At 43.5% G+C, this 27,700-nt stretch overlaps 1 protein-coding gene across 1 annotated transcript; it reads left to right on the forward strand.

Annotated features, from left to right (window-relative positions):
* Positions 1-7,247: 7,247 nt before the first annotated feature.
* LOC127055254 (cytochrome P450 2J2-like) lies at positions 7,248-26,692 on the forward strand. Its single transcript, XM_050962040.1, has 9 exons — positions 7,248-7,706; positions 10,525-10,687; positions 18,233-18,382; positions 19,101-19,261; positions 20,882-21,058; positions 21,626-21,761; positions 22,790-22,977; positions 24,374-24,512; positions 26,517-26,692. The coding sequence occupies exons 1-9, from the start codon at positions 7,497-7,499 to the stop codon at positions 26,690-26,692; spliced, it is 1,500 nt and encodes a 499-aa protein (XP_050817997.1). The 5' UTR covers positions 7,248-7,496.
* The last annotated feature ends 1,008 nt before the right edge of the window (positions 26,693-27,700 follow it).

Below are 27,700 nucleotides of genomic sequence, written 5' to 3' on the forward strand. Positions count from 1 at the left end.
CTCAGATACAGTTGGGAGCCTGGGACATGAAAGCAGCAGTTGGACTTGCCAGTGATTTTTAAACAATTGTGGAGGTGAATGGAGGTTCACAAGTAGCACTAGAACCCAAATCTCCTAGATTTCAGGGTGGGTCAGGGAACTAGTCAAACCTTTAGCAGACTCTAGTCAGGGTTCCTGTATTACATTCCCAACCCTGCCACTGACATGTACTGTAGCCTTGGGTAAGTTGCTTACGTCAAAATTTTCAAAAGCAGCCTTTGATCTGGTGTACCTGCATTGACGTCTCATGTTGGTAAAGCACTTCATTGGGTGACATGGAGGGCAAGTCAGAAAGGTAACTGAAAATGGGCACCCAAAAATTGAAGCCAAAATCAGAGGCCACGTTTGAACATTTTGGCCTTATCCACTCTGAGCCTCTGTTAATCACCTTCAGAAATGGTTATATTACTAGACTCACACAGATGATGTCAGTAAAGCTGGTCAGATAATAGGGCTTTTTTTTTTTCCTGTTGACATACCATATTTTTTTAGCAAAAAGTCAAATATCAAAATATTTTGGCCAACCCCCCCAAAATGTTCCTGGAAAACAGTAACATTTCAATTTGGTAATGTTGCTATCATGACTCATGGGAGTTGTAGTTCACGTACATCCTGCTCCCATTCTCCTTTCTTGGCTGGACTCTCTGACTGAAATACATTTCCTATGATGTACCATGATTTCCCCTCTTGGAGGAAGAGGGATGCATCATGGGAGTCCCTAGTCATGGTGGCTCATGGGAAATGTAGCCTGGCCCATAAAGGAAAATGGAAACATGAGCCAGTCAAACTACAACTCCCACAATGCACTGCAGAAACATATCCAACCCTAAATATTTTGGTTTTCAGGAGTTTGGAAAGCAGACACTTTCTGCAAAAAGTTCAGCTTAGTCAACCGCCCCAAATTTTCCATAAAAAAATTAAGTGCAAAATTTTCAATCAACCCAGTTGTGAAGCTTAATTAACAAATGCTTCCAAAGTGTGTTGGGAGGGCCATAGATGCACAAGCCATTATATCCACTTAAAAAGTTAAATACAATTATATCTGGTCATTTGGAGTTATCCAAGGTTGTGAGTGTTTTACACTTAAATTATTTTTCAAAGTATTATTTTTGTGAGTCCAGCTCAAAAATCTCCTTCATTTAAGTTCAATTTTGGCATATAAGTTACTCCTCCATGAGGAAATCATGCTTAGTTAAGAAAATGTTGACTAGCTAGCTGATATTCTGATGGTTTTGGATATTCCCCGCAATCCTTGTAAAATCACGGTTTATCTTTACTAAAAATAGCTTATTATGCATTTCCTTATCAGCTTATATATCCCAAGTGTGCAGCAATTCAAATAAATACACTCACAAGCATACTTACAGTATATGTGAGAAGGACACATTTAGATAAATTTAACTAAACAACTTCCAATTATCGTACGGAATGCATCAGCTGAATGCCCAATTAGTTCTGCATTGAAATAAAAGCACGCCATTGGACAAATTCCACCCTCAGCCACACCCGTGAAGATAACAAGATTGCACAGTTGCAAGCAAGGGCAGAATTTGGCCTACTGTGTCTGTTTCAGTGTGGGAACTTATAGTAGCATCTGAGATCATTTAAATGATCACATATTTGAAAATTATAGGGACTGAGAGGCTATGTACCACGTTTTCTTAGAGCTTGGGCAGTGCGAGGGGCCTCTGAGTTTTGGAACAGGAGGTTCTGGGTACTATCCAGACTACCTATGTTAACTTGAAGTTCGAATTAGCTTTGTCAAGCAGCGTAGTGACAGCTGTGAAGCCCTAATTAGTAATGGATTTCTTACAGCAGGAGTGCATAACTTATGGCCCACAGGCCATACACAGCTCACCAGAGCATTTCATGAGGCCCATGGCCTGCTTCTACACAGTATACTAATGGCCAATTAATTAGTGTTTTGTCATTATGTTTACGTCATCTTAGTTTACACAAGTATGTAAATAGATAATATTGTACATGGAAACAGCCTATCTAAATGCATATGAAACAAGCTGAACTTAAATTGTAAATTAATACAGGTGACTTTAAATCTTATTAAAATATGTAGAGTCTGTTTGGGCCACATGAGTTTGTGTTTAGGTTTATGTGGCCCTCCTGTGTAATACGGTTGGGCACCATTGTCTTATAATATGAATTCCTCATGATGTTGCATTAGAGTTTTGTACTGATTAATGATTATTCCTAAGCAAGGATGGTTATTGTCCCTCTTTAAACACTGGAAATGCAACATTTCATTTACTATCTCTTTGCTGTATGCAGAATAAATATGAAATTGTAGTATGGTATAAACATAAATTATGCTTTGGACATAGTCATGAGGGTTATATGACAGCTGCACTCTTCCTGACTGATTGAACTTTGTTGTAAAAATGTAATATTGCAATTGTCTAACGATGGAGCGTTTATTCAACTAATAAAATGCACACTGAAAAAATAACAGCTTCAAGAAATCAGTGACTTGGCATTGATATGGTAGGTTTGCAATTTGGGTGTCCAATATAATCATGTTGATAAGACACTTCTCGGGGCGCTAATCAGAATTCAGTAGCTGAGCCTATAAAAGAATGTGGTGTCTGTCATCAAGAGCAAATGATGGTTGTAGGGGAAGGAAGCAGCAGTGGAGAGGCATAGCTCTGTCTGCAGACTTTGCAGTAGACAATCAGAAGCAGGTGCAATTTCCTCTTTTGCATTCTAGTTCTTCATCATTGGTCATTGTATCACTATTAAGGCTATGTTTTAGTGATGGGTATTTTTAGTAAAATTCATGGACAGCTCATGGGCAGTAAACAATAATTCACGGCCTGTGACCTGTCCATGACTTGTACTATATACCCTTGACTAAATCTTGGGGCGGGCATCCCGGGGGTGCCATGGATGCTGGGGGAGGATGCCACGTGTGCTGTGGGGATGGACAGGCGGTGAGGTGCAGGGGGGACAGTTGGTGGCGCTGGCAGACTCCCTACCTGACTCCATGCCTCCCTGGAAGCAGCTACATCCCCCACAACCTCAGCTCCTAGGTGGAGGTGTGGCCAGGCCGCTCTGCACGCTGCCTCCACCCTGAGTGCAAGCTGCACAGCTCCCATTGGATGGGACTTACAGCTAATGGGAGCTGTGGGGACGGTGTCTGCAGGCAAAGACAGCACACATAGGGAATTTTTTGTTTCAACTCATTTAATTTCCTCCACATCTTGCAGGGGCAAGGTTTTCACCCAACAGTGGTAGAGTAGCCCTCCTCACCTGCTGTGAATATCCTAAGATCATCATAAGGCATCTGCATAAAACTGAGGCAGTCGTGCAGAAGTCATAATAATAATAATACCAAGCATTTATAGAGTGGCTTTTTAATCAGTAGATCCCAAAGCCCTTTACACAGGAGGTTAATGTCATTATCCCCCATTTTAAAGGTGGGGAAACCGAGGCACATAGTGGGGAAGTGACTTGTATCCAGCAGGGCCTTGATAGAGCCAAAACTAGAACCCATGTTTCCTTAGTCCTAGTCCAGTGCTCTATCCAGTAGATCACACTGTCTCCCTTACTGGTGCCTACATATGATTCCCTGGCCTCCCTCCACTGACTCCTTATGTCAGAAGTAATTGTGGCCCACAGAGAAGATATTTTCTCTGCTGTATAGAACTTGTAAGGAGGTGAATAAGTAATATATTTAAAGATTTCTCTTGTGTGAAAGGCCGTGTGTCTATATAGGTTTTTCTCTTTAAGGGTTCTCCATTCTTAGTCCTATTATTAAAGACTATTAATTATTTAGAAACCCACCCATATTTAATCTGGAATTGCAATTTGTAGAGATTTTGCCTATTCACGTGGCCAAAATATTGATAAGCTTAAAAAAAAAAAGCTTTTAATGTTGCTAAATGGACTGCCTTTTGTTTGCTAATAGGTTTAGAATATAGATACCGTAAAGATTTTTCATGAGGATTTTCTATATTTCATAAGTGGCATTTTCTTTTTATATGAGACACTCACTAATTAATAGAAAAAATAACTGAGTAAATAAAGCACATTTCCACTGACTTGCAATAGAAATCTCAAGGAATACAATAATCTGGCTGTTGTTGCTGAGCAATTATTGTGTAATTTCACGTTTATGCCACATGGGAGAGTCCTCGGCACATCTCATCACAGTATCTATTATTCAGAGGGGGGTTTTGTGAATGGGCTGTACTTCGATCATTTTAACCCTTGTTCATTTTTAATTAAGGCTTTGTGGTTAGACTCATAATTTTTCTAAAGAGAAAATGTAAGATGTTCCAAAATGTGGATGTTCCAGAAGTTTTAAGAGATACTCTTTGTGTTCACATTCAATTTCATGTGACTCCGTTTGAGATCTATGATTAGAGTTACCACCTCCAAGGTAAAACCAGTCACTGACCAACACCCCTTTCTCCCCACAATAAATAGGGTCCTAGTGCTGACTATGGCTAATTGTTACTAAAAGTTTTAGAGAAACACAGTTTACACACACACACACACACACATGCATGCATGCATGTATGTGTACTTTTAGATTATTTTGATCATGTGTCTTACCTTATCCTAACACAGCACCACTGCGCAGACCATAGGGGTGTGAACTGTAGAGCACTATGACATGGAAACACAAATGGCAGATTAAATCTTTTAATCAAAAAGGTACTACAATTACCAGCTAGGCTGATTAAAAACCTTCCAGATAGCAACCAGGTACATGCACACAATTTGTGTGAAGCACAATGTATCTTACAATGCAAAATCTGGTCTGTTTTATTTTCTATTTCAAACACAGAACCAGCCCATTACTATAACTTTTCCTTCCTGACATCACTCATAGGCAAAATGAGACACAGAACCAATTACAAAAAGAAAAAGTTTTGAAATGTAATGGTCTGATCCTATAAAGGCTTAAACATATAATTTTAAATTTCATACCACAGAAGAATAAATGTAACTTTTTCCTTAAAAAAAAACCTATCGATAACAGGAAAAAAACATTAAAAAAAATTCAAACATTTAGGATTAGATTTTTAAACCTCTAACTGACTTTGAATAGTAAATCATATGAGTAATCCCTTTGAAATCAATGGATCCACTCTCCTGTGGTTGGCTCTTAATTAATGGTGGCATCCACCATGTGCCAAATTTCCCCAAAGATGGTATATGCATGCACAGAAACAGCAGCATGGCCAGAAGTGGTGCAATTGACACAAACCCAACCATTTATCCATCCTGTGTGTGTAAAGGCTCTTTATTGCACACACAGGTACTAGTTTTCCAAAAGCGAATGTACAACATAGCATTGCACTCAAATGGAAGCCAGACTGTGCTCACTTTGCACATCTGGCCCTGTGTCCACTTTTAAAAAATGTAACTATGCTTATGAAACCATCTAAAACTGAGATTCTGTGTGTGCGTGTTTATGTTTAAAAACAGCAAATTGCTGTGTACGCCAGAGAGTGGAGTAGTACACATATCGGAGACAATGGATGCACATTACCAATAGCACCATGGTAGAGTTTCTGGGAATTAAATCACTGAAGCTCCACAGCTGATTGGGCTTTTAGATCCTGCGTGAGGAAAGGAGTTACACACTTGTTTAGCTTTAAGCACATACTTAATCGATTTCAGTGGACTTAAGCATGTGTTTAAAGTTAAGCATGTGCTTAAGGACCATTTCTGAAGAGGGTTCATTTCCTGAACTGTGGCCTTTTACTGCAAGCTGTCAAGGTATTCTTCCCACTTTGAACTTTAGCGTCCTAAAAGTGGGGACCTGCATTTACCCTTCTAAGCTTAATTCCTATCTTAGATCTGATAGCACTGCCACCAGCCAAAAATATAGCGTTTTGGCACACTTTCTGTTCCCCCAAAATCTTCCCTGGGGAACCCAAGACCCAAACCCCTTGGGTCTTAAAACAAAGAGAAATAAACCATTCCCCCTTCTTTCCCCCTATCAGACTTTCCCCTCCCTGGGTTACCCTGAGAGATTACACTGATCCAAACTCCTTGGATCTTAAAACAGAGAAGAATTAACCTTTCCCCCCTCCTTTCCCCCACCAATCCTGGTGAGTTCAGACCCAATCCCCTTGGGTCTTAAACAAGGAAAAAAATCAATCAGGTTCTTAAAAAGAAAGCTTTGAATTAAAGAAAGAAAAAGTAAAAATTATCTCTGTAAAATCAAGATGGAAAATGTTTACAGGGTCTTCAGCTCATATAGACTAGAGGGACTCCCTCCCCCCAGCCTAAGATACAAGTTACTGCAAACAGAGATAAAATCCTTCTAGCAAAATACACATTCACAAGTTAAGAAAACAAACATAAGACTAATCCCCCTTTTCTAGCTAGTACTTACTATTTTGAACATAAAAGACTGTTTCAGAAAGATTGGAGAAACCTAGGGTGCACATCTGGTCCCTCTTAGCCCCAAGAGCAAACAAAGAACAAAAAAACCAGCATAAATAAAGACTTCCCTCCACCAAGATTTGAAAGTATCTTGTCCCCCCATTGGTCCTCTGGTCAGGTGTCAGCCAGGTTCACTGAGCTTCTTAACCCTTTACAGGTAAAAGGGACATTAACCCTTAAGTATCTGTTTATGACACAAGCTTTTTTTGGGGCAGGAACTGTCGTTTACTGTATGTATGTAGAGCAGCTAGTGTAATGGGGTCCCATCTGATTGGCCTCTTGGAGCTACTACAATAGGTATGTTCCATTACAATTATGTAACATAATCTCTGTGGCCCCCTCTTTGATCTGATTGCAGGCCTGGGGGCTAAATTCTTAAATGAAATGGCCAGTGAAAGTATAATTGTAAATGCCCTTGGTGATGGGAGCTAAAAAAGAAAAAAAAAATCTTGTCATTGAGGACAGTGGAAGTTGATTGCTCAGAGAATTAACGCATCAGACTCGAATGTAAGCCCTCCAAACATTAATTGCAATAAAAATGATGCATTCAAAACATTTAACACCTATTGTAAAAAGATCTTTTTCATTCCTGACTATCAGATTTGCAGAAAATCTGGTTTTACTGGATATTTTTCATGACAGAGGATGCGGGAGGAGGGAATCTGTAATTGATATTTTAGGAAGCACCAGGAGAAAATGAGAAATAACTCATGAGGAAAATTTGACAAACCTTAGCTGATGAGTTGAAGGAACCAGTAGAGGGGGTCTTAGTAGGGCTTCCGGGTTAGGACTCTGGCATCGAAAGCTCTTATGTAACTGTTTGAGGGTGTGTTGATTTTGCTTGTAAACTTTATCCTCCGCCAGTGTCAGCAGTAAGTGGATGGGCAGGGCTGTGCCTGTTGATTTTGCTTGTAAACTTTGTCCTCCGCCAGTGTCAGCAGCAAGTGGATGGGCAGGGCTGTGCCTGCTGCTATCAGGTTTCCCTCTACCCCAATCACTCCTCCCTCCTACAGCTGCAGGGGTGCACCTGGCTGGGGAAGATGCCGCTGCAGGCTGTCCCTGGGTTAATGTGGCTCTGGCAGAACATGCCCTTTCAGACACTGGCCATGTTCTTAGGCCTATTCCTGCTGATTGCTGATTACACGAAAAGGAGACGGCCAAAGAATTTCCCTCCAGGACCTTTGCCCCTGCCCTTCCTGGGCCACATCCTCCATATTGATGTCAAACAGCCCCATAGAACTGTAGAGAAGGTAAGTGGGGAAGGGAAGCAAGTGTAGGAGTTCTGTTTGCAAGAGCTTTTTTTTTACCAGGGAGTAGTGGGTGAGAGAGATGCTGGGTCAGACCCTCAGCTGTGCCAGAAGAATGTATGGCACAGCTCATGATGGCACCACCCCTGCACTGCCATGACCTTGGGGTTGTCCTGGTGCTGCTCTGGCCCCTGGCATAAATTAGAGCCATCTCTAGACTGCTCTGAGTTGTACCCGCTACTAACAGTCCCAGTGGGCCAGTCCAGAAGCCTGCTGCCCAGGATCACCAGAGCACAGGGAAATCTCTGGTCAAACCCCTTTTCCCTCAGCCAGTGTCTAGGATCCATCTGTGGATTCCTTTCCACATGGAAATCCTCTGGAGGCAGGACCCACCAGGTTTGTCTGTCTTGTGCTGGGGTACAGTTTAAATTAGATTTAATGTATCAGTGAATTGAGGCCTGATTACGTGTGGATGTCAGTGTGTGATGCAGTGCACAATGTACCATGGCTTGAAGGTAGCTTGTGGGAAGTTGTGAGTGTGACAGGGGGCTTGCAATGTGTGCAGGGGCTTGGGCAGTGCAGGAGCAGGCCCACAAGGACTTACAGGTAAGAAGAGGCTCATAAAAAGTTACCAAATATAGAAGGACTGAGACTTGGAAGGGGCTGTGTAGCATTTGAGGTTGGTGCTCATCAGGGTTGGAAAGAGCTCACAAGGAACTAGGTTGTGTGGGAATTTTCTGTGACATTTCGAAGGGGCTTGAGGGAATTTAATTACAGGCTTTTAAACAGGTTTGTGAAGATTGCAAGCTTGGTAAACACTTGTATGGAGTACGGGGAGTTGGGCAAGGGTCGGAAGTTATGGGGAGTTGGGCAAGGGTTGGAAGCACCCTGCCCTAGGCGGGAGGATGTGATTAAATGGGAGCTCATCAGGGTTAGAAAGTGACTTATGAAGCCGAAGGGAGTTTGGAAGGTTACTTGTGAGGGCTGTTCCCTTGCAAGGGCTAGCAGGGCCAGTGCAAGGAAGTGAATCTTCCACCTTGCACCCCTCCCTCCCCAGCTAACTCTGCCCCTTACGGAAGCTAACCCAGCCCCTCTCCCGGGGAGCCCGCCCCCCACTCCACGGCAGCTAACCTCACCCGGGGAGACCCCTACCCCACCCCTGCGGCAGCTAACCCCGTCCGGGGAGCCCCCCCTGCCACAGCTAACCCCGCCCGAGGAGAGTCCCCACCCTCGGCGGAAGCTATCCCTGCTCGGGGAGCCCCCTCCTGCAGCAGGTACCCCCCCCAAGAAATCCCCCGCCAAGGCGGCTAACCCTGTCTGAGGAGACTCCCCCTCTGTGGTTGCTAACCCTGCTTGCGGAGCCCCCCCTCCCCTCTGCAGCAGCTAACCCCGCCTGGAGAAACTCCCCCCATGGCAGATAACCCCGCCTGGGGGTCCCCCTCCCCCGCAGCAGCTAACCCCGCCTGGGAAGACTCCCACCACTGCAGCTAACCCCGCCTGGGGATCCCACTCCCCCGAAACAGCTAACCCTGCCTGGGGATCCCTCCCCCCGCAGCAGCTAACCCCACCTGGGGAGACTCCCCGCATGGCAACTAACCTCGCCTGGGGAGCCCCCCCTCCTCCTCTGCAGCAGCTAACCCCGCCTGGGGATCCCCCTCCCCCACGGCAGCTAACCCCGCCTGGGGATCCCTCCCCCCGCGGCAGCTAACCCTGCCTGGGGAGCCCCCCCTCCCCCTCTGAGGCAGCTAACCCTGCCTGAGGAGACTCCTCCCATGGCAGATAACCCTGCCTGGGGCGACTCCCTCCATGGCAGCTAACCCTGCTTGGGGACCCCGCCCCAGCTCTCCTCGGCTCCGCTGAGCACGCCGGCATAACTCTAATTCTCTGCCGCTCCCAGGCTTGCGGCGCCGATTGGAGGAGACTTAGAGTGGGGGCTGTGTGCTCAGCAGAGGAGGCAGAGTGGAGGTGAGCTGGGGCGGGGAGCGATTCCCCTGTGCACCTCTCCCCCCGGTTACTGTGGGTGGCCCTCCCCGTGCCCCCCGCCCTAGCTCACCTCCACTCCACTTTCTCGCCTGAGAGGGCTTTTAAGCGCCCCCAACCACTTGGCACCCTAGGCGGCCGCATAGTTTGCCTAAATGGTTGCACCGGCCCTGAGAACTAGAATGGGTTCCTTTCGTACAGGCCTCTGCGGAAGCCACTAATTTGTTCTCTGCAGCTTTCAGTCACACCCCCTGAGTGCCCCAGAGAGCTATGTAGTTTATTCTGAGGTGGGTGTAGGCCAGAAGGAAGGAGTGCTTCTGACAGAACTGGAGTGTCTTTTGTTTAAACCAGAATATTGATTTCTTCACTGGTAGCAATACTGACTGCAGATATGTTGTCCTTCAACTATCATCCCTATAACAATCGTTGAAGGGCAACGTATCTGCAGTCAGTATTGCTTCCAGCTAAGAAGGTGTCTGCTCCTCTGAGCTTAGAGTGGGCTGATTTTCAATAATTATTATTTACCAATAGGTCTGTTTCACTTTGACATCCCCTAGGAAAAGGCACAGGGCATTCATTGTCCTTAGATATGCTTGTTTTACCATTATCTCATTTTCCTCCCCATTTACATGCTTCATCCACCTGTTATATTCACTTGTGAGCTCATTCTTTTTAATCAGTTCTTGAACAGCCGGGCCCTTGAGTGCTCTTGTTATACAAATACTTTTTTTTACAGTTATTATTATTATTAATTAAGTAGTCATTACAAGGGCTCTAGTTCTGGTTATCAAACAAATTAAATATGAACTAAACCACATGCTCTTTTTATTTTTTTTTCCAGCTTGCTGGAAAATATGGCAACATTTTCAGCTTGCAGTTAGGTAACCTGACATTTGTGAATGTAAATGGATTCCAGCTAGTGAAGGAAGTGCTTGTCCATCGAGGTGAATACTTTCTTGATCGCCCACAAATTCCTCTGATTTACGAAATCTTCGGTACATTTGGTGAGTTTCTTTTCTTATCTTTTTCTTCAAGTATTTTAGATATAACATTTTTAATTATCAAGGCACCAATCCTGCAAACACTTACAAATGGGCTTCACCTTATGCACATGAACAGTCTCACTGACGTGTGCTCTGGGGTAGTAACTTAGGGCCAGATCCTCAAAGGTGTTTAGGTGCCTAACTTCTAGTAAAATCAATGGGAGTTAGGCACCTAAATACCTTTGAGGATCTGGGCCTTAGTAACTTCCTCAATTCTGCAAAAACTTACACACGTGCTCATGTCTCATTGACTTCTCATGTTTACATTCCAACTGCCATATTCCTGGTGACAGTAGCAGCAGATTATCATGACTACCATGTACCTGTGATTGCATGTAGAATGGACTTCCATCCTGGATGGTCTCTTGCAAGTTTTCCTTCAGCAGGAGTCAGAATGGGAGGATTTAGGCTTCTGAAATCCCTCAAAATTGCATCTTCCAACCTCATTCGTTGTCGGCATTGCAGCCTACTTCCTTGAACCTCAGCTCTATACATCTTCTGTAAAAGTGTAACTTCTGCATGTTGGACATGACTCCACCATTGCTAGAGCCCAGGCACTCTGATATAACAGTGCAGGGCCGCCCAAAGGATTCAGGGGGCCTGGGGCAAAGCAATTTTGGGGGCCCCTTCCATAAAAAAAAGGTGCAATATTCTAGTAACATGTATTTGGAAATGTAAAAACTAACCAGTCAAATACACTCAAAAATTAAATTTTAATAATTTGAAAACATACAAAATACATTATTTGAAAACATTAAAGGCTTTAATGCTATGTATACATTTGCAATTACATAATGCTTCTTATGAAATCATTTTCTTACAAATTGTTCAGAACATTACACAGTTGTGCAGAGATATAGGAAGAAGGGGACACACATCAGGGCCCAAATGGGGCTCTGAGTGATCACTACTTCCCACCACCCAACACAGATGTAATGAGGTTAAGTGGTGTCTGTATAAAGAAATTAAAACTACTGATTATTCCTCAAGATAGGCTTTTAATGACTTACGGCTATAAATGCATTACAGACCGAATAAGAAAAGAAAAATTAAAGACCAGCATTGAATAAGGATTAATATAAATGCCAAATTATACTGCAAACAAGCACAAGTACCGGTAATGTTATGCATTAGCTACTTATTATTATAAAAGCATGTCCTTAACATTGGCAGTTTTTACTGATGACAGGCATGAGTACATGCAAAGCTATTATTGCTTATTAACTATTAACCTTACAAGTTCTATTCCTGCCCTTAATAACCTTAAGTATAAACAAAGATGCTATAAATTGCCAATTTTCTACTACTTCTAAACAACACTAGTATTAAACTTTTACTACTATTTTTAATACTGCAGCATTAATATAATCAGAGATCAAATTATCCCGACACTACCATTCCTAATACTATAGTGTCAGTATCACTTGAGCAGCTCGGGCAACCCAGACTTAACCACAAGTTTCAAAGGTGGTCTTAATAAGCTGTACCCATGGGCATGACCTATTTTACTACATGGGAGTCAGCATAAAATGTTGCCTGGTTGCAGGTGTCTTTTGACCACAAGTTGTAACTTAATTTTGCAAAGCTTGCTTTTTAAAGATAATTTTACAAAACTCACTCTATAAAGCTTCCGGAAGTTTTAGGCCTAACACTGGCAACACTGGACAAATTGGAGAAATGGTCTGAGGTAAACAGGATGAAGTTCAATAAAGATAAATGCAAAGTGCTCCACCTAGGAAGGAACAATCAGTTTCACACATACAGAATGGGAAGGGACTGTCTAGGAAGGAGTATGGCAGAAAGAGATCTAGGGGTCATAGTAGACCACAAGCTTAATATGAGTCAACAGTGTGATACTGTTGCCAAAAAAGCAAACGTGATTCTGGGATGCATTAACAGGTGTGTTGTAAACAAGCCACGAGAAGTCATTCTTCCGCTTTACTCTGCGCTGGTTAGGCCTCAACTGGAGTATTGTGTCCAGTTCTGGGCACCGCATTTCAAGAAAGATGTGGAGAAATTGGAGAGGGTCCAGAGAAGAGCAACAAGAATGATTAAAGGTCTTGAGAACATGACCTATGAAGGAAGGCTGAAGGAATTGGGTTTGTTTAGTTTGGAAAAGAGAAGACTGAGAGGGGACATGATAGCAGTTTTCAGGTATCTAAAAGGGTGTCATCAGGAGGAGGGAGAAAACTTGTTCACCTTAGCCTCCAATGATAGAACAAGAAGCAATGGGCTTAAACTGCAGCAAGGGAGATTTAGGTTGGACATTAGGAAAAAGTTCCTAACTGTCAGGGTAGTTAAACACTGGAATAGATTGCCTAGGGAAGTTGTGGAATCTCCATCTCTGGAGATATTTAAGAGTAGGTTAGATAAATGTCTATTAGGGATGGTCTAGGCAGTATTTGGTCCTGCCATGAGGGCAGGGGACTGGACTCGATGACCTCTCGAGGTCCCTTCCAGTCCTAGAGTCTATGAGTCTATGAGTCTATGAATACTGCTGTTCATCTTAAGCTTCCCAACACTCTTGCTCAAAGTAATCACAAGTTGCAATTTTTTTCCTTGCTTTCATTTTGGCAAACTCATTAATAATGTCATCAAAACTTATGTCGCTGGCCATTTCATATTCTGTGCTCAAAGTGAGCAAATAGTTGAGCCTTTCCTGCTTAGTGGCTGAACGCAAACGATTTTTAATCAATGTTAGCTTACTAAATGCACGCTCTCCTGATGCTACTGACACTGGCAACACTATTAGTAGGCGCAAACAAATACAAATCTGTGGAAACACATTTTCCAACCCTTTTTTGAAGAGAGCATTAAGAAGTGTAAGTACAGAGGTTATATGTCCATCAACTCTTAAGTTGGAATCGTCTTTTATCTTGTAAAAGATTCTAAGTTCCTCTTTAAGATCTTCTCTCTGGAGGTCTTTTGGATATGCTGTGGCCAAAGTGTCAACAAAATTTTCTATAGAAGATTCATCCACTGTATCTGGTGGAAACAAAATAGGTGAAAATAAATTTGAGACTTCAGCCATTCTTTCGCCAAGACCTCCTAGCTCTGATAGAAGCAAATCCATTGACAGGAAGAACACCTGTACTTTGAACTGAATATGGCAAGAGTCAAATGTATAGTCTGCATCCCCTGTGTCATCAAAGAATTGCTTTTTCTTCCGAATCCTTGAGTCACTTTTCATTTTTGGGTCAATGCCAAGTCTTGAAGCGACTTGTTTAGCTTCTTTAAAAAAAATTGGCCAAGAATCTTTCAATGTTTGAATTTCCTTGACTAAGTTGCTCACGTGTTTAGCTCCCTCTTCCATTGTTAATTTGGAGCTTTGTAGGACCTTGTTCTTATCATCAATACACTGAAGCACTTTAAACCATATTGTAGTAAGAAGTGCAAATTCAAAAGACTTAAGCCACTTAATCAAACAGTCAACATCTGCCTGGATTTCAGGAGGTAAATGAAACTCTTCTTCAATTTTAATTAAACTTTCCAGCACGCCTGTGTGGTTTTTGATTAGGGGGCGAACAGCATCAACTCTTGCGCTCCACCTACTTTTAGATACAGAGTGAAGAGATATATTAGCAGTAGTCTGCAAAATTTTCCATCTCGCAGGGCTAAGAGCAAATACTTTATAGAGTTAATGAACATTTCCAAAATATGTTTTTACCTCTACACTGGTTTCCATAGCGTGGGTGCCACAGAGGTTCAGCGTGTGAGCGCTGCATGGAAAGAAATAGGCTTGGCCATTTTCTTCCAAAATTCTTGTCTTTACTCCCTGAAATCTTCCTGACATGTTAGAGGCATTGTCATATCCCTGCCCTCTACACCAAGATAGTTCTAAGTCACATTCTTTTAAAAACCTCTTTATCTGTTCTGTGATATCTGCCCCAGTCTTCTTTTCAAAATCTACTAGTTTAACAAATCTTTCATTCACATCCCAATTTCGATCTTTTTGCATCACATATCTGAGAATAAAAACTAACTGCTCTGTGTGTGAAGCATCAGGTGTACCATCAACAACAATGCTGAAATATCGGGCTTTTCTTACCTCTTCAAGAACAGAGTTTAAAACTTTCTCCCCACACAGTTTCAAGAACTCATTCTGACTACGCCATGACAGATAGTGAGCCTGCATTCTTCGACCAGACTCTCTGCATTGAGCTACCATCTCTAGATGTTGTTTCACCTCAGGATTGTACCTGCACACAAGCTTCAGTGTTGACAAGAAAAGCCCACAGTCATCATAATCAGCAGTAGAATGGCTACCACGAAATGGCAGATTATTCTTTGCTAGGAAAAGAATTACATCAACAATGGCAGTTAATATTTTACGCCATTTTTCCTCCTCCTGTTTAATACTATGTTGTACTGCTGCATCAATGCTTCTTTTATCACTGAGTGTCTGAAATAATTCCTTCCACTTAATTTAATTGCTCAAACCTGAAGCGTTTTCTTCATGGTTTTTGATTTTCTCGTAAATCTTTTTCCAATTATCTGCAATTCCACCTTTGACAAATTTTGAGTGCTGTAATTGCTTAGTTTGAGTTTCACTTCTGTAGAGACTGCAGGGAAAACAAAATATTGCTGCAGCATCTTTACTCCATACCATCCAGTCTCTTTCAATAGATTCGCCATTACTCAGATGTTTAGAAAAAAGGGTTATTGGCAATTTCCTGCCAAAAGAATCACGAGGAAAGGTTTTGGGCTTCTGTGGTTGACCCTTCAATACAATAAGATCTCTTTTCTTTATATCTAGGTACTTCCAAGAGGCTGGGTCATTACTGCACAACGCTTCTTTGTCATTCCCACCTATAGCTGCAGGACTAGTTGACTGTACCAGTTTCTCAGTTGTAGCAGTGTTACTGCCGTATTCTCCATTGTCTATCCAAAGAGGCTGGATTTCCTTCTCTTCCTCCACAACAACCATAAAACTGTTTTCTGAATGTGTTAATATTTCGGATTCCTCACACACTTCCTTTTCTTTTTCTCTTACAACACCACTTTCACTTCCCACCTCTGAAGAGCCTTGAATGTGAACATCGCTCAACTCAGTCAACTGACTTGACTTGGATTGTGCCTGAAGAAATTTGTGAAGAGTTATTTTTCCCTTTTCTTCTTGCGTCTGTCTAGCTATCTTCTGCTTTCTCTTCTTAAATCCTGAAAGATATGTACGTTTCATTTTTCTAACCCCACAATCGTTGACTATGTGATGATACCTGCAAACAAATTAATTCCCTTGGTATCTTTCATTTTGTTAGTGGGACACTGTACCGCATAATGCTTTATAGGAATATGACGTAACTAGAATATGATATACTGAATCTATGCTACATATGTTATGTAACATATCTATATAAAGGCTATGATCCACTGAATCTATTCATCTATTAATCCTATCTGCATGCATGTATCATTTTTTAATTCAAAATATTGGCTGTGTACTGGCTTGATTTCTAAACAACCTTAGTAGAGCATTTGGTTAGTTTCTGGAGAAAGGAATGTTGAAGTTAAGTACCTAATCAAGAGACAAAAAAAAGGACAATGGATCTTGGAATGCTCCAATCCAGATAAGAAGTCTACTTGAGGACCCACGGCTGCTACCTAGTAAGAAACTGTGAGTCATGCATGAACATGTCACTTGCCCAGGTAACTCCTAAACTCCATTTTGGAGCTGGACTGTGAGTGCATACAAGTGAGAGGTCTCCAGTCCATCAACAAGAAAATGTCTATTTAAACCCTTGGGAGACCCCTCCATGGTGGTCTTCAGCTGACTAAAGAGAGAGCCTCCCTACCCCCAAGGATAATTGAAAGAAACTGGAGCAAAGAACAGTAACTACAGGGGGTGCGAGTGATTACTGGACCCAGGCTAAAAGGAGATTAGTCTGTAAAAGGGAGCATTCTGGAACTGGTGAGGATCTTATCTTTATTTACTTTGATTAGACATAGGCCATGGCTACACTGGCGCTTTACAGCGCTGCAACTTTTGCGCTCAGGGGTGTGAAAAAAACACCCCCCTGAGCGCTGCAAGATACAGCGCTGTAAAGCCTCAGTGTAAACAGTGCCGCAGCGCTGCAAGCTACACCCGTAAGGGGTGTGGAGTATGCGCAGCGCCGGGAAAGCTCTCTCCCAGCGCTGGCACTGCGACCACACTCACACTTCAAAGCGCTGCCGTGGCAGCGCTTTGAAATTTCAAGTGTAGCCATAGCCATAGATGTGCACATTTTATTTGGCTTGGTGACTTACTTTGTTCTGGCTGTTAGTACTTGGAACAACTTAAATCCTATTTTCTGTATTTAATAAAATCACTTTTTACTTAATTAACTCAAAGTATGTATTAATACTTGGGGGAGCAAACAACTGTGCAGCTCTCTCTATCAGTGTTATAGAGGGCGAACAATTTATGAGTTTACCTTGCATGAGCTTTATACAGGATAAAATGGATTTATTTGGGTTTAGATCCCATTGCGAGTTGGTCCTCTGAGAGTTAAAAACAGGAGCACTTTTGTTAGCAGCTTTCAGGTAAACCTGCAGCTTTGGGGCAAGTAATTCAGACCCTGGGTCTTTGTTGGAGCAAATGGATGGGTCTGTCTCAGCAAGGCAGGGTGCTGGGGTCCTGACCGGGCAGGGAAAGCAGGGATAAAATAAGTAGTCTCTGAGCATATCAGGTGAGGTGGTGGCAGCTCCCAGCGGGTTTCTGTGAGCCAAACCATCCCAGGGTAGTTAATTTAAAAGTTCCTTATGTACACCATGTATTCCCCCCGCTCCTCCCCATGTGGCTTACCCCTGCCTCTCCTGGTCTCCCTTCTCTAACATACCCCATGTGTTGCCCCCACCATGTGGTTTACCCCTGCCTCTCCTGGTCTCCCCACTCTCAGAGCCTCAGCCACTTTGGCGCCCAGCTGCTGCCCTCGACAACACTGCAGCAGCGTGGCTACGGCGTGACTGGAGATCACAGCCCTGCCCCCTTATCGCGCGGCTGCGGCTCTGACTTAGCGGAAGGAGGCGGAGCTCTGGCCCCTCGGGAGCCACGCTGCTGCTGCAGTGCTATCCAGGGGTATTCCTGGCTGGGTTACCGCCACGCCTATCCCCTCTTTTGGAGCCTCAGCGCTTGGCCCCTGCAGCGTGGCTCCAGCAGGAGTGGAGCTCTCAGCCCCACCCGCTTAGCTCGGGGCTCTGTCTCAGCGGAAGGAGGCAATGCTCAGGCTGCTGCTGTACTGTCTGGGGCCGCTCCTCCTGACAGCACGCTGAGGCGCCGGGGCCGGAGGAGTATCAGACAGTCTCATGAGGCCGGGGGCCCCTGCGGGGCCCAGGGCAAATTGCCACACTTGCCCCCCCCCCCCCCCGGGCGGCCCTGTAACAGTGATGAGCATGGCAAACAGAACAGAAGAAAGTATCCTGTGGAAAGATAGCCAGGCCTCACTTAAACTTGAAAAAGGAAAGGAGGGTTCAAGTTTTCTAACCTTCTAATGACCATTACAATATACCAGATGTCATTTTTCACCCCAGGATTAATCTTCTCTAATGGACTTAGCTGGAAACAACATAGAAGATTTGCTTTATCAACTCTAAGAAACTTTGGCCTGGGGAAGAGGAGTTTAGAAGAACGAATACAGGAGGAGAGCAGATACCTCACAGATGCAATTGAGGAAGAAAAAGGTGAGAACTAGAGAGAATGACACTTTAATTATTCTATCAAAAATTGTAGCTCTTCTTTGGCAATGAACGTGAAATAACAGAGATGTGCCTGAAACATGAGGTTTGAATCTAAGATCTTTCCTAATGCTCAGTTCAGATGAGGGATTTGGCTTAGCCCATTAGCCATGTATGAACCTTAGTTCCATGGTCCAGATCTGGATACGGATCCAAAAGTTTGGTGGTGTTTGGGATTCATGTTTTTATATCGGTCAGTAATGGCACTAAATGCTGAGTTGTCAGCATCAATGTAGCCAAACAAATTTACAAAACAGTCCCACAAAAATGATCATTGCCAAGATTAATGACCATGGAGAGAAAGTGGTTCCTAATCACATATATGTAAAACCTCCCTACACTATAACAAAGGCAGAGACCTGTATGAAAAAATATAAATGTCTCTATACATAGCAAAAACTGACTTGAACTGGTAGATTTGATATGCTGCATGCATCAAAATGCAGCTGATCCCATCTATGTGTTTAACAATTTTTCAATAGTCAGTTAGGTTACAATGCAGAAAATGTTGCTCAAGGGATATGTATGAATATGTGATATATGCATATGTTCAGGTTTTATTCATGGATTTCATACACATCAAATAGTTTATGTCTGTCAACAACTTTCTTCTCCTTTTCTAAGAAACCAGAACACCACCAATTTCTCCCATTTTCTCTTCTAGGGCAACCTTTTGACCCTCACTTTAAAATTAACAATGCTGTTTCCAACATAATCTGTTCTGTCACTTTTGGGGACCGGTTTGAATATCATGATAGTCACTTCCAGAAGTTACTGCGGTTGATTGATGAGACGTTGTACCTCCAGGGAAGTATTTGGAGCCAGGTGAGCTTGTTTGATTTTGACTTTAAACATAGGAAAACAATGGCAAAACCCTGAGCAGTTTCACTGGAAGCAGGGCTGAGTGTGACAGCGTTGTCCCAGATTCACTTCTATGATAGCCTGATTGCGGCGTCCATGCTCTCATTTTCCCCAACAAATCTCTCTCCACCTCAGTTCCCCCTTCGGCTAGTCTTTTTCACCTGGCCTCCCTGAAGGTATTGTGCGAGAAGATCCTCAAACCTGATTTTCTATACCAGTGCCGCCACCCCACAGGCACTTAACGTGATCTCTAAAGGGCTGACAGCCCAGTGGGCTGTTTCAGTGGGCATCAGGGAGAGTGTGTAGGAGAGAGGAAGAAGAAAAGGTGCCAAATCCTCACTGCTCCCAAGCAATTCCCTTCCTTGCTGTCACACTGTGCATTGGACTCTGTGCTCAGGGGAGGGTTGGCTCAAGGACCTGTGTGGCAGGGGTAGATTTGCTTGATACTCTTGCGGCAGTGAGGATGGCAGGGTATCATTACACAACAGGCCTGGTGGCAGGTGACCTCCGGAGGCACAGCCAACCTCTGTAAGGGTCAAAGGCTCATCCAGCTGGCAGCTTCTTCAGGTGGCCCCATTTGTAGGGACAAACAACTGTGTTTCATAATGGTGCTGGTTCATTGACAGTGGCCCTGAAAAAAGGGGCAATCGTGGTTTCCAGGGACACATTGTTATCCAGCCCCTGTTGGACCTTGCTCCTCTTGTGCCTCCAGTTCAGCACAGCTGTGTCTCATCTCAGCACAGTAGTGGCTGAGATGAGACATAATCCTGCTACTGCAGCAGCAGTCATATTGAGAAGCAAAACACAGTGTCTGCATCTATCTGCTCATGTTGCTGGGCCCAGGCAGTCTTCCATGTGTTTTACAAACCCTCCAATACCAAAGTCCAATCTCCAATAAAAACTTTGGTAACATCAATATTATCAATATCATGTGTCAGAATGTGAGACCGGATTCTGACATCGTGACTTTTATATGCTTCCTCACTGGTAAATCAACCAGTCGTTACCAGGGTGGCCATTCAGTCTTCTGCAGTGCTGCTGCTGCACTGCCTCAGGCAATACAGCACATTGTCCTGTAGGGGGCGCCAAAGCAACAGGAGCAATAGCTGGTGAGCAGGCCAGCAGTCACAGCAGAGGGCTGAGAGAAGACAGTGCATATCTTAACAAGAAAGAACGGGCTTGTGGTTAAAACGCTGCACTGGGACTCAGGACCCCTAGCCTCATTTTCTGGCTTGGTAACAGATGCCTGTGCGGTCTTGGCCAAGTCATTTAATATCTCTCTGCCGTTCTCACTCTGTAAAATGATGATAATATTTCCTTTCTCTCACTCTTTGTCTCTCCTGTCTCTTTAGATTCTAGGCTCCTCCGGTCAGGGACTCACTGTTATGTATCTGTCAAGTGCCTACCATAGTGGGGTCCTGATCTCAGTTGAGGGCTCTGAGCACATCCATAATACAATTATGTATCAATGTAGTTTAATATATGCAGTGTCTTTAGCAGAATGCATGTGGGTGTATTAAACCGTGAGATGCATGTTTCTGAAACTAGGCTAAAATGTATTATGGTCCCTTTGTATGTCAAAAGCTGTATAACTCCTTCCCCACCATAATGAAGTGGATACCTGGACCCCATCACACCATTTTTAAAAACTGGGAAAAATTGAAGAGTTTTGTGAGGGAAATGACTGTAAAGCACAGAGAGGACTGGAATCCATCTGAAACCAGAGACTTCATTGACTGTTATCTGAAGGAAATAGCAAAGGTAAGAGAGCAAAGAACAAAGTGAACAGGAACAAACCACTTCTGTGTTTTAAAAATTAGAAGTAGAATGACAGTAACAGGGCTCACCAATTGAGTTGTCTGAGCATCTGACCCTCCATTAGTTAACAGCTAGAAACCCTAGGTAGGAAAGAACTGATTCAGCAAAGCCTTTAAGCACATGTTTTCCTTTGAGCCGTGGAGAGCAGTCAGTGGGACTACTCGGATGCTTGAGCACTTTGCTGATTTGGGCCCTAAAATGTAAGGTTACCTGTGCCTTAGGGGCCAGACCCAAAGCCAGTTGAAGTGCATGGGAGTCTTTCATTCACTTCAGCAGGACCTCTGCTCAGACCTAAAATCAGCTCAAACTTTTCACTCTCAAGAATGATGCTAAAAGTACAGTCTTTCTCTCTAATGGTGCTGTCCTGGCACTCTCAACTCTCACTGAAGGCAATGGAAATTCAGGGCGCCCGGCACCTTGCAGAATTGAGCCTAGAATGATGTTTCCATGGCTTTGTATAATACTAATAAATATTGTTGTAGTCCCACCCACATATATCTTTGTTCCAAGGCTGATGCTGATTCTAGTTTCTGTGAAGAAAATCTGATATTTTCCACACTGGATCTTTTTTTTGCTGGAACTGAGACGACATCTACAACCATCCGCTGGGCTCTGCTGTACATGGCCCTATATCCAGACGTTCAAGGTAAATGGTAATGGTTTATATTTCTAATCTCTTAAGAGCTCTTGAATTTCTTCCCTTAACCCTTGCCACATCGGGGACTTTTCACAGAACTCAGAATGTTGATTTATGAAATATCTGTGCAAAGGTGCTTTCTTCCCACAGTAATCATTTTTCCCCATACAGAAAGCCTTTCTTTTATTGGAATAGTTTCTTTTTTCTGCCCTCAGTTACACCTCCACCAACTACTGCAAGGGCACGGAGTGCAATCCATATTTGCAATACCCTTGATTAAGGAGGAAGATGGCCTTGTGGCTAATTAAGAGGACTGGGACTCAGGATATCCAAGTCCTGGTCCAGGCTCTGCCTCAGGTTTCCTGTGAGACATTGGGAAAATCATTTAATTCTGTAAATGTGGCTTGTGGATTTCTAAAAGGTGCTACACAGTCAGTGTCCTTTTCAGCCTTGAGATTTGACCCATGGAGGCTCCAAGGGGGCCTTTGTTGAAAATAATGGCAGATATAATCTGCTTCATTTAGTGCAAAATAGGTGCATTCCTTGGACTCTTTGCAAGCTGCTGGAATAACCCTGTGCCCCCCCAAAATTGAGTCTTGCCTGACACAGAAAACCAGCAGATAAGTATTTTCATACTCCAATATCTCTTGGGTCAGCCCTGTAATTGACTTTGCTATTTTGAATAGGGACAAAATACTTATTGATAATGCCTTTACATTTGATTTTCAGAAGTGGAGTGAACGCCTCTTGCCTTCCATATAGGTTGTAAAGGAGGTCTTCCTATTATGCCTACATTACATTTTAAAATTCCTTTTACCACCTTACAATTGCATTTGTCTCAGGCTAACCAGCTGTAGTTTTCTTATGTATTTGTATGTTCAGATCTCTACATTGCTCACTGATGCTGTTTCCAATGCTTGAATCAAGCTTTGTTAGGTATAGACTTAAAAACAATGAACTCTAAACCCTGCACAACTTAAGCTTGTTCCAAGAACAAATTATTCTTGGAACAATGGTGAACTCTGCTCCTTTCATAGAAAGAGTGCAAGCGGAGATTGACGCAGTGATTGGCCAGTCTCGCCAGCCAGCCATGGACGACAGGGACAACATGCCATACACCAATGCAGTTATTCATGAAGTGCAAAGGATAAGCAACATCGTGCCTTTAAATGTGCCCAGAATGGCAACTAGTGACACAACACTGGCCGGATTCTATGTACCAAAAGTAAGCTGGAAGGAAATGTAGTTTTCACTTCTTGTCTTAGTTTAAGAAATTAAGAGATGAGCCCAAACCAAAGTCCCAGATAGAAACACCTTCGCACCTCGGAGTAGACCCAGTTGTGAATCTGAACCCATTTTGGGACTAAACCGAGATCCAGAGCAGCATTTTACAGGTAGCCCCTATTTCTGTAGTGAGCTAAAATTCCTTAACCAAAACCTTGGATGCTCACATTCTCAAGCTTTGAGGAAGTTGAAATCTAGGTCAGACTTTTGCAGGCTGTCTTCATAAAACATGATGTAAGTTATTTATTTTTAATTGCATGAAACCATAGTAAAAGGACTAAGAAGTAAGTCCAGCACAAGTTCACCACTATGGCTATTGACTCATGAAAGGTCAGCCAGGCACTTGGACGCAGAGACTTAAAGGTATTTAGGCACCTAACTCTTCTGGAAATCAATGGGCATTACGTACCTAAATACCTTTGAGAGTCTGGGCCTTGGTGTCTGCAGATGGGAGCGGCTGCTTCTTTTTACTGGTGGGGCGTATCTCATCTTCAGCCACTCCTGAATTCTGAACTGCTTTCCTCTCAAGCTGCAGCATTTCTGACTTCACCTAGCCATGCTGCTGAGCCACAATTTCTCCCTATGGAAGGGAGCAGGCTGGAATTCCTACCCCAGCGTTCCCGGAACATGTTCAGTGGAAGCTCTCCTCAGGTCCTAACACATGGGCGTATTCTTCTTCTCCAGCTTGTGGACCGATCCTCAGTGAAATGGGGACAAACTCACACTCAAGGGCAGCGAGCTCATTCTGGAACTCAGCCAGGCAGAGGACCATTCTACCAACAAGTGTGCTGCAGGAGACCATTGCCTGTGGCAACCTTCCATTCTGCTGATAGTAACCCTTCATTAATATAACTTATGGGAAATATTTTTACACAGGAGCAGGGGGAGAGTGCATTATATCTGCAGATAGCAATTAGGAGTGCAAAAAAGAACTTTAGCGCACATGAGTGTTAGTTTGGTTTGTTTGTCTGTTGTGGTATTAACACCTGAAATTCTTCAAAACCAGTTGGGAGAAAAGCTCTCTTTCTTCAAAGATTAACAGTCCACTCCTTCATCTAAAGTCTGTGATGGCTTCCATTCTTCTCTCTCTGAGACCTCCAGAGAGACTACCCTCAAAACCAGGGAAAGCCAGATTTGAAATTCTAGATAAATGTAAGGTAAAGAACTAGCTAGAAAATTATCCTTTTTTTAAAAAAACCAACCTCCTTTTGTGCCTTTTTTGTACATCATAAAAGATTAAAATGAAAGGCATGACCCCTTCTTTTTTGCCTCTTTGCAGGTCACAAATAAAAATGGAATCAGGGAAGGTTTAAATTCCTTTATTTCTCCTTCTTTAGGGCACCGTTTTGATTCCCAATTTGACATCAGTGCTGTTTGACAAGAATGAGTGGGAAACCCCTCATACTTTTAATCCTAAGCATTTCCTGGAGGATGGTCAGTTCAAGAACAGAGAAACTTTCCTTCCATTCTCTGCAGGTGAGATGTGTCTGACTCTGTCCATTTGCACTATAGCACCAAGTCTTGGCCTCTCTCATTTTCAGTTTAGAAAAACCCACAGCATTTATTAGTGACAGAGGCACATGGAAAATGGAAAGCTCAGAAGTGAAAGCCATGGCCAGAGTTTGTGTCCCAGGGCTGGGATTCTGGATTGTGCAGTTTTTTCATAGGTAGAAGGCACATCATTCTTGAGAAAGTGCTCTCTCCTAGAACAAGGCTCGACACAACAACAGCAAAGAGCGGCCTCAGCTCTGCTACCCTCAGGGGTATGTGTACACTGGAGCTGGAGGGGTAATTTCTTTGTGGGGGTGATAAGCCCATGCTAGCTCAGAGTGAGCTAGTGCACTAAAAACAGAGGCATAGCCATGGTGGTGCATGCAGCTGGATGGACTAGCCATCCCGAGTACACCCCCTTCCAAGACCCTCAGAATATACTTGGGTGGCTAGCTGCTCATGACACCACGGATACGCTTCTAGTGTTAGTGTGCCAGCTCCAATGTAGACATATCCTAAGGTGGGCACAAAGAGAAAGTAGCCTACCTCGCTCGTTGGGAATGTAGGAGTGAGGACAGAAGGAATAGCCATCCTCACCTTTTACCACTTCTTTTCACTTGTAGGGAGAGTCAGCAGGGGGAATAAACATGGTAAAGATGATAGAAGTGTGGGAGATCCCTGAAGCACCTTCATAAAAACCAATCAACCTTTAGAACATTTTACCATAGAATGTGGTGTATTCTTCCTCACTTGGACTCATTAAGGGCTGGTTCCACACAATTTAAATCAATAAGGGTTTTAGCATTAAGTTCCTGAAACAAAAATGTGTGTGAATCAGGGATTGACAGGTTTGCACAAGCCTTGTTTATATACAGGTCTAGCGAGCTTTCTTGCCAATTAAAAGAACAAGCAACATTAGTATTCGCTGTGTGTGGCTAAGGAAAGTGTGTAAACCTTTTTCTTTTTAAGTGGTTTATATAGAAACTAAGGGTATGTCTATACTACCCACTGGATCGGCGGACAGCAATCGATCCAGCGGGGTTCGATTTATCGCGTCTAGTCTAGATGCCATAAATCGACCCCCGAGCGCTCTCTCGTTGACTCCTGTACTCTACCGCCTTGAGAGATGCAGACAAGAGTCAACAGGGGAGCGGCAGCAGTCGACTCACCGCAATGAAGACACCGCGGTGAGTAGATCTAAGTACGTCAACTTCAGCTACGTTATTCACGTAGCTGGAATTGCGTAACTTAGATAAATTTCCCCCACCCACCCAGTGTAGATTCAAGGACACACAGCCCTCTTCTTTAGAAATAACGCTGACTAGACCTGTGTGTGTTCAGCAGACCATGTGTTATGTCACTGAGAAGCGAGGCCAGGAAAAGATTACACCTCACCTATGTTATTTAATTTAAACTTTTTAATTAAGAAATAATGCAGCTGTGTGTAGCTGAGACTGTTAGGGAAGTAAGACATCAGCTAGACACAGAAATTGTAGAGCTTTAACTATATTAGTATACACACCTCCTAGATTTTTGTCAGTTAGGGGTGTGATTTTCTTTTTTAATCAATATAAGTTAAAACATCACAGCCTTTCTAATGTGGCTGCAGTTATGGGAAAGGGAATAAGCTATACTGAGATTAGGCACTAGTATAAATACATTGTTATACTGTTATAAAAAGGTGTGTAGATTAGGCCTTAGCTAGCTTTGCAGAGAAGTGGTTGATCATGCAAGAGCTATCAAACATGATTGTTTCTGTTAGTAGAAGGAATTATGGTGGTACTGTTATTATTAATGTAAACCTGAGTGAAGGAAAATTTAGTACTAAAAACAGAAAAAAGTGACTCAGAAGGGAGGAACTGATGACAAATCCATCTCTTCTTCCCTGCTGTTCCAAAATTGCTGCTGTGTAATGCCTCATTTGTCCTGAGACCCAAACTGTTCTGACAAGAATCCTCTGGCTGACGTGCACAACTGTCTTCTTTTCAGGAAAGCGCGGTTGCCTTGGTGAGCCGCTGGCTAGAATAGAGTTGTTCCTGTTCTTCACTGCCCTCCTTCAGAAATTCACATTCCAAGCTCCAAAGGACGTGAAGCTAAGCCTTCAGTTCAGAGTGGGAATGACTCTCTGCCCACAGCCATACCAGATCTGTGCGCTGTCTCGGTAGGGAAAGCCAGGACATTTTTGTCATGGCCCCACTTCTCAAAATAATTAGGGTTTGCTGTGCTTGTGTATAGGGCTCCTACGGCAGTTCATTCTGTATCCAAATTTCCCTGCCTGCTTCCATTCTTATAACCCAACAGGCAGGACCAGTGCTAGTGTTTTTAGTGCCCTAGGCGTACGGCCATTTTGCCGCCCAACGCACTGGTCCGGTGGCTCCGATGGACCTGCCGCAGTCGTGCCTGTGGAGGGTCACGTGGTCCTGCGGCTCTGGTGGAGCTGCCGCAGGCATTCCTGCGGAGGGTCCGCTGGTCCACAGCTCCAGTTCACCTGCCGCAGTTGTGCCTGCGGGAAGTCCACCGGAGCCGCGGGAGTAGCGGACCCGTCCGCAGGAATGTGTGGCAGCTCCACCGGAGCCACGGGACCAGGGGACCCTCTGCAGGCATGACTGAGGGAGGTCAACTGGAGCCGCCTGCCACCCCCTGCCCCCCAGAAAAATGCCGCCCCCTAATAATCCTGGCGCCCTAGGCGATTGCCTAGGCTGCCTAAATGGAAGCGCCAGCCCTGCCAACAGGGGACTAATATCAGCAACTGGACAATTTGGGAACATGATATTGGAAGGGGTTGTGGCTGTTATGATACATCCTACCATGATGGCAGCTCTTCCTGCTGTTCCTACCACACCAGTCTGTGTGCATGCACACTCAGGATGGCCTAAGAATTCTCACTCCCATATCAATCAGGTTGAAAAAAGGTAAGTATATTTCATGAATTCTTTCAAAAGGAACATTTTGTTTCATTTGCAGTTTTTCATGAAAAATTTGGATTTTCACTGGAAACTTTTCAAAACAAGGTTTTTTTTGTTTTTTGTTTTTAATTTCACTGGTGTGGAAAAAACACTAGCTTTCCTCTCAATTTTTGATGAGGGTTAGGGAGAACTAAAAGACAGGAGAGAAAGTGGGATTTTCCCTACCAACACAAAATTAAAAAAATGAAATTTCTTTGAAAAATGAAA

Source organism: Gopherus flavomarginatus, chromosome 7 (genome assembly GCF_025201925.1).
Source record: "Gopherus flavomarginatus isolate rGopFla2 chromosome 7, rGopFla2.mat.asm, whole genome shotgun sequence".
In the NCBI taxonomy this organism is placed as follows: Eukaryota; Metazoa; Chordata; order Testudines; family Testudinidae; genus Gopherus; species Gopherus flavomarginatus.